At 44.5% G+C, this 16,272-nt stretch overlaps 1 protein-coding gene across 1 annotated transcript in view; it reads left to right on the forward strand.

The window, feature by feature from the left end:
* The window catches only part of LOC129704214 (catenin alpha-3-like), a 959,161-nt gene that overhangs the window by 514,000 nt on the left and 428,889 nt on the right, over positions 1 to 16,272 (forward strand). The window contains exon 9 of the mRNA XM_055647177.1: positions 6,272 to 6,424. Coding sequence (XP_055503152.1) covers positions 6,272 to 6,424 — 153 coding nt within the window. The remainder of the gene's footprint in view (positions 1 to 6,271; positions 6,425 to 16,272) is intronic.

Raw genomic sequence — 16,272 nt, forward strand, 5'->3', positions numbered from 1 at the left:
TCTACCACTTAATCTGACAGTTTGTTCTATATATGAAACCACCATCTGTGTGAAAACGTTGTCCCTCAGCTCTTCTCTCAATCTTTCTTTTCTCATATTAAATTTAGATCTCACTAGTTTTAGACTTTCCTACCGTGGGGAAACGACTGCAGCAAGCTGCCTGATCTTAATCCACATGATTTTATATATCTCTATAAGGTCACCCCTCAGCCTTTTATGCTCCAGGGGAAAATGTCCTAGCACTATCCGGCGTATTTTTATAACTCAAGATGTCCAATCGCAGTAACACCCTCACAATTTTTTTTTTGCACCCTTTCTGTTTTAATGACATACTTGGCACAAATCCGATAGAATTTTATGAAGAGGTTTCCAAGAGGATTGATGGGGACAGTGCAGAGGACATTATCTTTTTGGACTTTAGCAAGGCCTCTGACAAGGTCCCGTAAAGTAGGATTGTCTGCAAGGTTAGATCGCATGGAATCCAAGGTGAGTTAGCCAATTCAAAATTGGCTTGGAGGGACGTCAAATTTTGTGACAATAACTGCACACAGTTCTCCAGCTGTGTTCTCACCAACGACTTGTACAGTTGCATCATAACAAGGCCTTACCTTATCTTGCTGTCAGTTTCTGCTCTCCCTCCTGGCTGCACCCTCTCGCGTCCAAGCCTCTAGACTTATGCCCCTTGTCCCACTTAGGAAACTTGAACGGAAACCTCTGGAGACTTTGCGCCCCACCCAAGGTTACCGTGCGGTTCCCGGAGGTTTTTGTCAGTCCCCCTACCTGCTTCCACTACCTGCGACCTCCGGCAACCACCTGCAACCTCCGGGAACTGCACGGAAACCTGGGGTGGGGCGCAAAGTCTCCAGAGGTTTCCGTTCAGGTTTCCTAAGTGGGACAGGGGCGTTACTCTCTAAACGCAGCGCCTCTACACACAGCCACTCCGCTGAACCTTCACTTCTTCTTAATGGCTGCTCTGCCTCTCAAAGCCAATCAAGTAGTGCTCATTTAAACATTCCCTTACCGCTCTGCTGTGCTTCCCGGCTGGAATCTTACTCATTCTAGCTTTAAATTCACAGTTTAGTTTAGTTTAGAGATACAGCGTGGAAACAGGCTCTTTGGCCCACCAGGTCTGCACTGACCAACAATTCCTGCACATGAACACTATCCCACACTCACTAGGGACAATTTATGTTTATACCAAACAAATTCACCAACCTGCACTTACAAAATTCTTAAGGGGTTGGACAGGCTAGATGCAGGAAGATTGTTCCCGATGTTAGGGAAGTCCAGGACAAGTGGTCACAGCTTAAGGATAAGGGGGAAATCCTTTAAAACCGAGATGAGAAGAACTTTTTTTACACACAGAGTGGTGAATCTGTGGAATTCTCTGCCACAGAAGGTAGTTGAGGCCAGTTCATTGGCTATATTTAAGAGGGAGTTAGATGTGGCCCTTGTGGCTAAGGGGATCAGGGGGTATGGAGAGAAGGCAGGTACGGGATACTGAGTTGGATGATCAGCCATGATCATATTGAATGGCGGTGCAGGCTCGAAGGGCCGAATGGCCTACTCCTGCACCTAATTTCTATGTTTCTATGTTTCTAACCTGTACGCCTTTGGGAAACCGAAGACCTCGGAGAAAAGCCATGCAGGTATTAGGAAAACGTAAAAACTCCGTACAGACAGCACCCGCAGTCAGGTTTGAACCTGGGTCTCTGGCGCTGTAAGGCAGCAACACCACCGCTGCACCACTGTGCCACCCTCTATTTTATTTAAATTGTAGATCTCTGGTATATCTTGTTTTAGTTTAAACTGTACTCATTGATGCTTGGGACACGGATACCCTTTCTTCAATCACTCTGAGGTTGGCTTTATACAGCCTGTGTGGTGCTTGGAGCACTGGACTGACTCCAGTGAGACAGCCAACTTCTCGTAGCCTCGAGCAGTGTTTGCTGAGGTTCTGCCCCTGGAGTCCTCCAACGGCCTTGGACAGCCTGCTTAAATTCTTGTGTAGAAAGGAAATGCAGATGCTGGTTTATACCAAAGATGGACACAAAGTGCTGGGGTAACTCAGCAACTGAAGATGGACACAAAGTGCTAGAGTAACTCAGCGACAGAAGATCGACACAAAGTACCCACTGCTTTGTGTCTATCTCTTGACTTTCTTAACTATCTTTGATTATCAAAACTATACTAAACATAACTAATTACCAAAATTAAAAGAAGTTTATGCTAACAAACAATTTAAAACATTAAATTAACATTAACACTAACATACATTTAACTTTTCCACAGGTTTGGGGACCCAATTCAAATCTGTTTCTCCCACAGTCCTCTGGCATTAAAGTGGAGGGCCAGATGTGCAGAGCAAATGGACCCTTGGATGTGTTGTATCCAGTGGATGTGTTATATCTGGACTTTCAGAAGGCTTTCGACAAGGTCCCACATAAGAGATTAGTATACAAACTTAAAGCACACGGTATTGGGGGTTCAGTATTGATGTGGATAGAGAACTGGCTGGCAGACAGGAAGCAAAGAGTAGGAGTAAATGGGTCCTTTTCAGAATGGCAGGCAGTGACTAGTGGGGTACCGCAAGGCTCAGTGTTGGGACCCCAGCTATTTACAATATATATTAATGATCTGGATGAGGGAATTGAATGCAACATCTCCAAGTTTGTGGTTGACACGAAGCTGGGGGGCAGTGTTAGCTGTGAGGAGGATGCTAGGAGGCTGCAAGGTGACTTGGATAGGTTGGGAGAGTGGGCAAATGCATGGCAGATGCAGTATAATGTGGATAAATGTGAGGTTATCCACTTTGGTGGCAAAAACAGGAAAGTAGACTATTATCTGAATGGTGGCCGATTAGGAAAAGGGGAGATGCAACGAGACCTGGGTGTCATGGTACACCAGTCATTGAAAGTAGGAATGCAGGTGCAGCAGGCAGTGAAGAAAGCAAATGGTATGTTAGCATTCATAGCAAAAGGATTTGAGTATAAGAACAGGGAGGTTCTACTGCAGTTGTACAGGGTCTTGGTGAGACCACACCTGGAGTATTGCGTACAGTTTTGGTCTCCTAATCTGAGGAAAGACATTCTTGCCATAGATGGAGTACAGAGAAGGTTCACCAGACTGATTCCTGGGATAACAGGACTTTCAATGGCAGAAAAACTGGATAGACTTGGCTTGTACACGCTAGAATTTAGAAGATTGAGGGGGGATCATATGGAAACTTACAACATTCTTATGGGGTTGGACAGGCGAGATGCAGGAAGATAATTCCCAATGTTGGGGAAGTCCAGAACTAGGGGTCACAGTTTAAGGATAAGGGGGAAGTCTTTTAGGACCAAGATGAGAAAATCATTTTTTACACACAGAGTGGTGAATCTGTGGAATTCTCTGCCACAGAAGGTAGTTGAGGCCAGTTCATTGGCTATATTTAAGAGGGAGTTAGATGTGGCCCTTGTGGCTAAAGGGATCAGTGGGTATGGAGAGAAGGCAGGGATGGGATACTGAGTTGGATGATCAGCCATGATCATATTGGATGGCGGTGCAGGCTCGGAGGCCTACTCCTGCACCTATTTTCTATGTTTCTATGTTTCTGCCTGGGACTGCCCACTACTGGGCTTCCAGTGGTGGAGCAAGACTACGGCTTCCAGGTGTTGGTGTGCTTTCACTGGGCACGAGCAGCAATCTAATATATGGTGAGCTGTGAATGGCCGGTCGCCAGTGGTTCACTTTGTAGCAGTCAGCACGAGTCTGGGATTGTGTTAATTAGGATTGCTTTCTGTCTGTTATCCCACTTGCTCGTCTGCTGCCCAGAAAGTGAAGCAGCTGGATTGGTACTTATTAAGAATCACCCTGAAGGCCAGAATGTCTTTGGCCAGGCTGGTATTTACGGTGTATCAATAATGGTATAAAATTAAGTTGGCAACCAATTTAATGATGTAAAGTGGTTCACTGTCAGGGAAAATCTGTCACTCACCCACATCAGGGGCAAATGGCTGAAAGCTTGCCCATTGGTGTAACAGAGGAGGGGCCAAAATGGAGCGCCGGAGATGTTTCGGAGAGGAACCTGTGAGCTTAGAGCCCCTGGAAGGTGAAGGTATGGCTGTCAACAGTGGAAGAGGAAAAAATGATTGAATACAATAGAGCAGACTTAAAGGACTGCAGAGACCAGGAATTGCTGGAAGATGTTACCAAGAATGCAAGTATAATATATATAAGATGAGAATTGTAGTATTGAGGAGATATAGGTCCAAGAGCCAGTAAATTAGTTCATAGGTTTCAGTAGGAGTTGGGGGTTTGGAATGCGGGGTTATTGATTTATTGAGTGTTGACGGTGAGAGGTCATCTCTATTGGATATAGCCAATGGTTTAGTTTAGTTTAGTTTGGTTTGGTTTAGAGAAACAGCGCAGAAACAGGCCCTTTGGGCCAGCGGGTCTGCGCCGACCAGCAATCCTCGACCATTAACACTATCCTACACTATACTAGGGAGAATTTACAATGATACCGAGCCTACATAGCTGTACGTCTTTGTCGTGTGGGAGGAAAGCAGAGATCCCGGTGAAAGCACATGGGAAGAATGTACAAACTCACTAGGGACAATTTATGTTTATACCAAACCAATTCACCAACAAAACTGTACGTCGTTGGGAAACCGAAGATCTCAGAGAAAAGCCGTGCAGGTCACGGGGAGAACGTACAAACTCCTTACAAGCACCCGTAGTCAGGATTGAACCTGGGCCTCTGGCGCTGTAAGGCAGCAACTCCACCGCTGCCCCACTGTGTGGAAAGGAAATGCAGATGCTGGTTTATATTAAAGATGGAGTAACTCAGCAACTGAAGAAGGACACAAAGTGCTGGAGTAACTCAGTGACAGAAGATCGACAAAAAATGCTGGAGTAACTCAACGCTGAAGACAAACACAAAATATCCAGCACTTTGTATCTATCTTTTGAAATTCTTAATTTGAAATTCTTAACTATCTTTGATTATCAAAACTACACGCAGGTCAAGGGAAGAATGCATAAACTCCGTACAGACAAGCACATGTAGTCAGGATCGAACCCGGGTCTATAGCAAAGTTAGGCAGCAACTCTACCACTGCACCACCATGCTGACCAATAGTCCAGAAAAACTATGAGTCCATCACCAGCAAAATCTCATGAATGCTGAATTGTCACAGTTTACAGTTGGCACGGATTTAGGTTGGTTCAAAAGCAAAAAGCAGATGCTGCGTAGAGTTTAGTTTTCAGTATCTCCATCCACATACATCTCTTTAGGAAAGGATAATCGATTGAGACAATTTCATACCTGAAATATCATTAAAATGAAATAACTCCAATTTAACGACTGAAATTATTTAATCACTTGGAATATAATTGAGTCTTTGCAACATCAAGCATTATGTCAAACAGCTGATACAGGTACCAGATAGAAGTAATGCTAGCTGAGGCTGGGGACAGTGAAAAGAACATTAGATCAAAGTAAAACCTCTCAGCCACAGTTATTGGTGAGGATGAACTGGTCATTCATTAGATGTTATCCCTCAGATGGATCATTGATGGTTTGACAGAGTTGTGAGGGTACAAGGGATTCAACTCACAGCAGAAGGAATAATGAGGGAGGGAAGAGTATCATTTAAGTTTAGTTTAAGGAAGCAGCATAGAAACAGGCACTTCAGCCCACTAATTCATGTCATCCATCAATCACCAGTTCCCATTTTTTAAACCAGCCCTTTCATGATGAGTCAAATGGGATAATTTACAGAGACCAATTAATCTACAAAGCACATGCCTTTGGGGTGTGGGGGGAAAAAATAAAGTACCCAGAGGAAACTTACATAGTCACAGGGAGAACATGCAAACTCCACACAGACAGCACCCTTGGTCAGGATGGAACCCTCATCTCTGCCGCAGTGAGGCCGCAGCGCAACCAGCTGCACCACTGTGCTGCCCATATCATAGCATCGGCCTAAACATTAAAATAACTTTAAACCCTCAACTTCAATCAAAACCTTGATTCAGGTCCTTAGTCGTGAATGAGGACGACCTTATTCTTTAGTTCTTATGCTGCAGAATAAGGAATTATCTTGTCATTTACTAAAAACTATAGTCATGTACTTTCGGTACAGTTGACTATAATCAGAATACTGGCCTATCATGAGACATCATAATAAGACATCAGTGATGAGCTTACACTGTAAGAGACTCCAAATTTTGCGATGTGTGATGGGAATTTGCATTGTAACGACTCGTTTTAATTGCATTGCAGCTGCACAAGGCAATAATCGACCACGTGTCGGACTCTTTCCTGGACACCACCGTCCCTCTCCTGGTCCTGATTGAAGCTGCAAAAAGTGGGAATGAAAAGGATATCAATGAATATGTGGCTATATTCAGAGAGCACGCCAGTAAACTGGTGGAGGTAAGAGTCAGAACATTACACTCCTTACATCTTGTATTACATGTTTTCATTGTGAATCAAGAGGCCAATTGATGGTGCTCTGAGGGGTGTTTCCAAACATTACATTTATTTGCAATCTTATACTCCTTAGAGAACTTCTTAGAGCCAAGAGTTTTTATTTGTCAAATGCAATAGCACTGGAACAATGAAATACCCAGCACTGGAACAATGAAATACTTACTTTCTCCAGCTTTACAAACAAATAAATGAAACAACACGACTAATAGATATACAATATCCGGGTGGTGCCTCGATGGCAGCCTCGCCTACAGTTTCTCTGTCCCTTTTGTCTTTTTTTTGGTATTTTTATTGTGTTTAAAAAAGTTTGTGTTAATGTTCTCTGGTTTGTTTTATGTGGTGGGGGGGTGGGGGAATTTTTTTTTCAATCTCTTACCCTGCCGGAGATGCGATTGTTTTCCGGGACGTATCTCCGGTCACTCTGCGACCTAAAATCATGGAGCTGGAGGCCTGCTCGGGACTGACTTTGAGGCCCACCGCGGGGCATGGACATACCATCAGACGCGATCTCTTGCCTAGAATCGATGCTCCAACTGCGGCCTGCGGACTTTAACATCAGGAGCTCGCAGTCTCGGGAGAGACCGAGTCGGGAGCTCCAAAAGCCCTCATGACGTTCGACAAGCCCTGACCCGAGGTCAGTTCACCCGGCGCGTGGAGCTGACATCCCCCTGATGCAATGAGCTTGATCGCCCCGACGAGGAGGCCCGCTGCCGGTTACGGGAGTAAGATAGTCCTGTCAACGGAAGGTTAGAGGCCCCCGACCACTGGAGGTCAAAGAAGGGAAGAGGTTGAACTTTTTTTCGCCTTCCATCATAGTGAGGAATGTGGAGGAGTCACTGTGGTGGATGTTTATGTTAAAATGTATTTTGTGTGTTCTGTTGCTTTTTATTAGTATGACTGAATGGCAAATCAAATTCCTTGTGTGTTGCAAAACATACTTGGCTAATAAAGTATGATTATGATTATAAAATATCAGTTATTCTTGGTAAAACAGATTATGATAGTGCAAGGGTCGAGACCCTTCTTCAGACCCAACTGACAGGTACCGACAGCCAAACCACCGTTTTTCACAACAGTTCTCCTTCCGTGCCCTGTGTTGCACACAGGGTGGCATGAGTCAGGCCCTCGCTCTGACTCTCCCACAGCTCCGGGCCTCGTTCACCCAGACCTGCAATGGACCCCAACTTTACTTCATTCCACGCCCTCAACATGTGCTTCATTGCTTACCTGGATCACAAGCTTGCCTGTCTCCAGATCGGTCCCTCCACCAACATTCCTCGACTCGATTGTCCACTGGCCCAGGGCTCCACCGCCACACCGCACCACCTGCCGGATCACCATGGGGCCGAGACCTGGGATGCCATCGCTGCCACGAGGAGTCTGAAGGTGGGTTGTAACCCGAAATGTCACCCATTCCTCCTCTCCAGAGATGCTGCTGGTTCGTGCTTGTTTGGAAGATCTTTGAGGAACGTTAGGTGCAGTTGGCTTTACTTGGAGAGGAGATTGGTGCCATCAATGCACACAAAGCATGGGTCCAAATCAAATAGAATTAGACAGCTGGATAAACAGTCTACAGGAGGAACTCAAGTGGTAAGGCAGCGTTTGTGATGGGCAATTGATAGTCGACGTTTGGGGTCAAGATCCTTCCACAAGATTCAAGATTCCAGCATCTTGCTCAAGATTCCAGCATCTGCAGTCCCCTTTATCTCCTTTAGACAGCTGAATAGTTTGTGAAAGGTTTCCTGGGCAAATTTCTATAGAGGTAATGAGCAGGTTCTATTTTTACATACATCCATAAGTTGATTTTGTCAAAAGTTGAGAATCACTCAAAATCATTCAATACGGTAACTATACCTCAATGTATTATAATGAATGGTGTTGAAGACGGCTAATCAACATGATTACTTTATTGTCTTCCCCTGCCGAGCTACTAAGGTATCGAGTCAGTAGGTCCCACACTCAATGACTGATTTTGATGGGCATGAAGTATCAGTAGATGCTACATTTGATTGTATTGTTGCACAAGTATCAATAGACGTGATTGCTTGTCAATTTACAAAGCAACTCTCTTAAGGAGCGGCCAATATGAAAGTGGGAGCATGCACTCTTAGGATTCACTGATGTCTGATCACTGGAAATAGGTTTACATGTAAACAGAGTTTTTTCTGAAGACTGGTTCTTATTTGAATTTAATAATATTTATCGGAGCTCATTATGTGCCTGTAAGTCGGGCACTCATAAGCTGGGAGGTCCTGTGAGTAACGTGCTGTGGCAGTATCCTGATAATATCTAAATGAAAATAAGAAATGCTGGAAGCACTCAGCAGATCCGGTAGCGACTGTGAAAAAATCGGTGGGAGCCTTTATCCACAGTTGTTGCCCGCACACTGGTGTGGCACTATGGCGCATCTGGTAGAGGCGCTGCCTCATACTGCCAGAAATCGATCCCGGCCCTGGATGCTGTCTGGAGTTTGTATGTTCTCCCCGTGACTGCATGCTTTCCTCCGGGTACTCCGGTTTCCTCCCACATCCCAAAGATGTGTGGGTTTGTAATTGGCCTCTGTAAATTGGCCCTAATGTGTAGGGGGAAGTGGGATTGCATGGAACTAGTGCGAATGGGTGATCAATGGCCGATGTCGACTCGGTGGGCCAGAGGATCTGTTTCCATGCTGTATCTCAGGCTGCACAGCGGTAGAGATGTTGCCTTACAGCGCCAGAGACCTGTTTTCGATTGTAACTATGGGTGCTGTCTGTACGGAGTTTGTACATTCTCCCTGAGACTGCATGGGATTTCTTCGGAGTTCTGGTTTCTATAAAGTTCGTAAGTCATAGGAGCAGAATTAGGCCATTCGGCCCATTGTGTCTACTTCACAATTCAATCATGGCTGATCTATTGTTCCCTCTCAGCTCCATTCTCCTGCCTCTTCCCCAGAACCTTGGGCACCTTCAATAATAAAGAACCTGGCAATCCCTGTTTAAAAAATACCCACTGCCACAGTCGTCAGTGGCAAAATAATCCACAGATTCACCACCCTCTGACTAAAGGGCCTGTTCCACTTGGTGATTTTTTTCGGCGACTGCCGGCATCATTTACTGACGTATCAGGTCACCAAAAATTTTTTGCCGTGAAGCGGCATGATGCGGTGGTGATGCTGCGTGACGCGGCATGATGACGTATGAGTGTTTTTTCAAGTGTCGCAACATTTCTTTTGTCGCCGCTGGATTTTGAATTTTCAAAATCTTTTGGCGACACTGATATGACGCCAACAGTCGCCGGAAAAAAATCGCCAAGTGGGACTGGCCCTTAAAGAAATTCTTCTTCAATTCCTTTTCCTCCCACATTCCTAAGACGTGTGGGTTTGTAGGTAAATTGGCTTCTGTAAATTGTCTCCAGTGTATAGAATAGAACTAGTGTATGGGTGATTGCTGGTTGGCATGGATTTGGTGGGCCGAAGGGCTTGTTTCCATGCTGTACTTCTAAACTAAACCAAACTAAACCAAACCCAAGTAACTAAACTTGCTGTATATTTCCAATGTTTTCTGCTTTTATTCCAAATTCCCAGCATAGGCAATTAATTAGATATTCATTTATTTACAATACTGATGCGAACAACAAGAAAGTAAGGATATTTAAAGTTTCTAAACCACTGTCAATTTAGAATGTTGGCAATTTATTCTGAAGAAAACCAGAAACCTTACTAGAAAAAACAATTTGTTTAATGTGGATTTTCTTGTCTGGAGCAATGAATAGTCATAAAAAAGTCACATCAATAGATGAAGACATTGACAATCAAAAGTTGTTTTTCTCTTGAAAATCCTTTCTTCTGCTCTCCTGAACTCTCAGCAGCTGAGAGATGCCACCGTCCGGTGGCCCTTACCTCGGTAGTCATGAAATGCTTTGAGAGGCTGGTGAAGAAGAATCACATCTGCGCCTTCCTCCTTCGGAACATGAACCCGTTGCAGTTTGCATACCGTCCGAACAGGTCCACGGACGATGCGGTCTCCCAGGTCTTGCACACCGCTCTCTCTCATCTGGACAGCCAGAAGGGGGGCTACGTGAGGATGCTGTTCATAGACTACAGTTCAGCCTTCAACACGATAGTCCCCACCAGACTGGCCGGGAAGCTACTGGAATTGGGGCTCAACACCTCCCTGTGTGCCTGGGTCCTGGACTTTCTCACCGCCAGGCCCCAGGTAGTCAAGATGGGAGGGAATACATCGAAGTCCCTCACCCTGAGCACAGGATCGCCCCAGGGTTGCGTCCTCAGCCCCCTATTGTACTCCCTGTACACACATGACTGTGTGGCTAGGTTCAGCTCCAATTCAATAATTAAGTTTGCTGATGACACTGTGGTGGTGGGCCTGATCTCAGACAACGACGAGAAGGCCTACCGGGAGGAGGTGGCTGATCTAGCACTCTGGTGCCAGGAGAACAGCCTCCTTTTGAACATCAAAAAAACGAAGGAGCTGATCATGGACTTTAGGAGGGCACATCATCCGAGGACGTACACTCCATTGAGTATAAATGGGGATCCTGTGGATAGGGTGAACTGTTTTAAATATCTGGGAGTCCACATCTCCGAGGATATGACATGGTCATCACACGCCTCAGCACTGGTGAGTAAGGCAAGGCAGCGCCTTTACCACCTCAGGCAATTGAGGAAATTCAGAGTGTCTCCGAGGATCCTCCAGTGCTTCTACGCAGCGGCGGTGGAAAGCATCTTGTCCGGGAACATTACCATCTGGTTCGGGAATTGCTCTGCCAAGGACAAGAAGGCTCTGCAGAGAGTAGTGCGTTCGGCCGAACGCACTATGGGAACTTCACTCACCCCCCTGCAGGAACTATGCAACAGGAGGTGCAACTCCAGAGCAAACAAAATCATGAGAGACCTCTTCCACCCCTGCAACGGACTGTTCCAGCCGCTACGGTCAGGCAAACGCCTCCGTTGCCACGCAGTGAGAACGGAGAGGTTGAGAAGGAGTTTCTTCCCAGAGGCAATTCGGACTGTAAACGCCTTTCTCACCAGGGACTAACTGTACAGAACGTTTTTCCTTCTATTATTTATTATGTAAAATAATATGTGTGTTATGATTGTGCTTATAATTTGTTTGGTTGTTTTGTTGTTCCGCGAGCATTGCCACTTTCATTTCACTGCACATCTCGTATGTGTATGTGACAAATAAACTTGACTTGACTTGACTTGACTTGATGTGGGCATTGGGAATATTACACCAAGATAGAAGCTTCAAAAACAATTAATTACAACAAAAGACACAAAGTGCTGGAGCAACTCACGGGTCAAGCAGCCTCTCTAGAGAACATGGATAGGTGATGCTTGGGACCCTTCTTCAGACTGAAGGGCCCTGATCTGAAACATCACCTGTCCATGTTCTCCGGAGATGCTGCTGACCTGCTGAGTTACCCCAGCACTTTGTGTCCTTTCCTGTAAACCAGCACCTGCAATTCCTTATGTGTCAATTCAATATATATCAAATCTCTGCTGTTGTTAATGCTTTACGGAGCGAAGCCCTTCTAACGTGATTGAAAAGACACTTGGCTGAGGGACAATTTCTTCCCCATTTCGGACATGAGCACATCCAAACCTTACCTCCTGTTTGTTCTTAGACTGGTAAAAATTCTGTCCATTTCTCCTACAGTCAGCTGGGATGATGAAGGGTGGAACAGTTAGCAAACAACTGTGGATTATCAACGAGTAGGTTGAAAATAATAAGGAATGGAAAAAGAGAACAGAAAATTCAGTGAAAATTAAACCATGATGGGATGCCCACCGTAACTGCATGTCCCAAAGTCCCATCTGCAAAGTCCCATTTGTAATGGAAAGGACCTCTTCAAAAATTGACTTCTTGCTTTCAATTGTGCTTAACTTAATTATCAATACTATTGTTCAATGTGTGATGTAGTGATATTCACTGACGAGCTTTGTTTGAATGTGGCAAGATATCATTACAAAGAAAATTCCTCTTCGATTTTTGTCAAAAGCAAAAGAATTGATATTTGAAATGATGAGAAGGAAATAATATGTTCATCAAATAACAGCATGGTAAGTAATATAAATCAGACCTCATAGGGAGAACATTGGCTTCTCTAACGTCAAGTAATCCTTGCTTTCCTTCTCTCTCCATTCCTTACCCTTCCCAGTTCTCTGACCAGTCTTACTGCCTCTGGCTACATTTTATCTCTGTTTGCTTTGTTGTTCCATTCTCCCAGTTAACAATGATTCATTCTACATTTTCCTTGAACTCCATTCCCTTTGCCCTGTTTTCACACCTTCACACTTCCTTATCTATCTATCTCTCTCCCCCCCTGACATCAGTCTGAAGAAGGGTCTCGACCCGAAACATCACCCATTCCTTCTCTCCAGAGATGCTGCCTGTCCCGCTAAGTTACACTAGCATTTTGTGTCTATCTCATAGGGAGAAGATTGATACAGAGGGCCAACTGTACAAAATATTTCATGCTGTTCCCTAGAATTATAGGCAATGCAAACCACAATGTCACCACAATTTCTACAATTGTCCAAGTACTTTATATTCCTTTAAGTACTTTGTGGCTATTTTCAACCCCCAATGTCAGCAATGAAGCTAATGTGAACAACGCACTAATTCCATATAAACCACAGGGTCTGTTCATTGTTTTGAGACGTGAAATATCTGGTTGGTTTCCATCTTCAATGTGCCACCACCATCACAGCCTTTGGTCATTTGATTCAGAGGGAATTTGAAAATCGACACCTCATTCTTAGCACAAGACGCATGATCTACCCGACAAATAGTGATCCTAGCCCTCCGATATGCCTCTGCGATTCGGGCCAACTACTGCAAGCATCTCAAAACACTGGAAAAATACCACCAATGCTGCCTGTGCAAAATCCTCCAAATTTACTGGAAAGATAAGTAAACCGAGCGCCCTTTCCCTGGTCAATGTTCTGGATACGTCCTGACTCTCTTTACACCGAGAGCTCGCAGTCTCGGGAGAGGCTCGTCGGGAGCTCCACCGACGCAGAGGCTCGACGCGGGGTTCGATCGCCGGCACGGGGGAACTGACATCCCCCCCGATGCAGGACGTGATCGACCCGATGCGGAGGGCCCGCCGCAGGCTACGGGAGTCAAGATTGTTCCGTCAACGGAGGGTTCGAGGCCTCTGATCGCGGGAGAGCAAAGGGAGGAGATTTGAACTTTTTTTCGCCTTCCATCACAGTGAGGAATGTAGTGGAGTCACTGTGGTGGATGTTTATATTAAAATGTGTTTTGTGTGTCTGTTGCTTTTTATTTGTGTGACTGACCAGGCAAATGAAATTCCTCGTATGTTACAAAACATAAAGTGTTATTGTGATTGTGATTGATTGATTACCTTCAGCCGGCCAAGTTGGGCAGGCCTGACGCCATTGCCCTGAAATAAAATTTATTCTGTACTCTGTCAGGTAGAAACAAACAAAAACAAACACAGGGATATGCTTGGCTTCTTGAAGAAGTGCAAATTCCTGTGTGTCTGTGGACCATGACCAAAAAATGGAGAACAGCCATTCAAAATGGCACCAAGAACATTGTGGCTGTGCAATAGAAGCACACAGAAGCTCTGTATAGGCAATGGAAGGAGTGCACCACCTCACAAACTATAACCACAAGCCTGTCCCACCATCCACCTCCTGGTCCCATCAATGGGAGAACACACAATTCCCACATTGGCCTCCTTTGCCACCTCAAAATCCACGGGATTTGGAGTGGGAGGAATTGAGAATGATGACATGTTAATGCACTGTCATACTAATACATTCCCAAATGTAAATGAACATTTGCAACACCATTTTTTTTTTAATTCAAGAGAAAAATTGCTGAGATAAGAGTGCTTGATAGGTTACTGAAAGAACTTAGTTTCAAATAATGTGAACGGGCTTTGGTTTATTGACAATTAAACAGGCTAATTAATCAACTGGCAACATACCAGTCCCACAGGGATATATTAAAGAGCCTGACTAATTGGCTTTGTTCAACACTCACAGCCTTCAAATGTTGAGATGAAACACCTAACAACTGCAGCAAACACGTTTAGTGTTTGAGTTGTACAAGACCAAGCCAATAACAAGGCCTCTCCGAGTGACAAACATATCAAGCGATAGCTGTTGGCTTATTTTATTGTGTAGGAAGGAACTGCAGATGCTGGTTTAAACCAAAGATAGACACAAAATGCTGGAGAAACTTCTTCAAAGAAGAAGTGTCTCGAACTTCAAGTAACCCTGGCATTCCCTCTCTATCTATCCCTCTCCTACCCAAGACACTGATAATTGCACGTTTCTACGATTCCCCCCAGTCCAGTTTCAGTAAAAACACTGAATCAAGCACTTGAATCAACTAAATTTTATTTTACCAAAAGTGGATCACAGATCACACACTGTACATATCCCGCCGCGGGTTCGATCCTTGCGTCTGCCTGTCAAGCCCTCTAGGCCTCGCTCCTACATAGGCACTCCAGAAGGGTATGCAGTCCTGAGCGCTATTCTAGAAGATCGACACTGAGCCTCGTGGTTGCGGACTTTTATAGGTCCCGGGACCTCGAGGGCCGAACCACATGGAGATGGATTCTTAATCACCCAATTACAGATATCGATTAACCCATACATAACAGGCATTTCCCTAACCCAATGATACAACAGTTCAATACATTGTATTCACAATGGACTTCGAGATGAAGTCAACTTGGAAACATTTACCCTGATTAACAGAAAACTCAGACAAGGCTCAACATCTCATCCAATCAACACTTACCAAAGTCAGACTCTGCAACATTATTTACAACTATTTACAAGGTATATGTCTGGTTTGCAGCCATCCAATCCATTCTATGCATTTTGCACTAGATTGACAGGGTTTGCAGGGCTTTCCATTCTTTGCTTTCAAATTGTATCTAAGCTCCAGACACTCTGGCACCTCTTCCCAGCATGTCCCAGCTATGCAGGGAGTAATTCCAGTTTGACCAAATCTCCCGGCAACCCTGAAACTTAACCCCATTTTGAAGTCCTTGCTGGTCCAATTTAGCCAGGATTAACACATGAGCTTATCGTTTTCACCCAACAAACAGCTAACAATGGCCTGTTCCGTTTATTATCGTTACTTTTTTGCATATCTTTCATTCGTTGTTCTTTATCTCTCTACACCATCGTCTATATCTCTCGTTTCTCTTATCCCTAACCAGTCTAAAGAAGGGTCTCGACCCGAAATGCCACCTATTCCTTCTCTCCAGAGTTGCTGCCTGTCCCACTGAGTTACTCCAACATTTTGGGATTATTTTATTGTGTGTACTATATTATGGTTCAACCACCCAATATACAACTCTGTCCATTTCCCGTGGATTTCAACAGGAATAAAACTGGGAGATACTTAATGGAATAAAACTGGGAGATACGTAAAGAGCTGATCCAGCACTTCCCATTCCACCGTCATCAGCTCATCAAAATGACCCCTGTTGTGAGTAATGCAATTTACCAAGGATTAGAAAGTATGTTCTATGCCAAATGAAAATATCTATTTCTGCAGATGGTGCCGTTTTCTTTGAGAATTAGATTCATGAAAGGAATTCCTCAGAAGCCCTGAATTGACACTGATTGAATTGTACCCCTACAAAATGTGTTATTAATGTAGGCTCCGTGCTGATTATGAAATTGAAGATTTATTGTTGTTGTGTAGGGAAAAGAAAAAACAGCTTAGCTTGGTTGGGACTTTCATTTTATCACAGTGCCTGCACAAACTTCAGCTCCAAGAGAATATTTCAGCTCA

This window comes from Leucoraja erinacea, chromosome 15 (assembly GCF_028641065.1).
Source record: "Leucoraja erinacea ecotype New England chromosome 15, Leri_hhj_1, whole genome shotgun sequence".
Lineage (NCBI taxonomy): Eukaryota > Metazoa > Chordata > Chondrichthyes > Rajiformes > Rajidae > Leucoraja > Leucoraja erinaceus.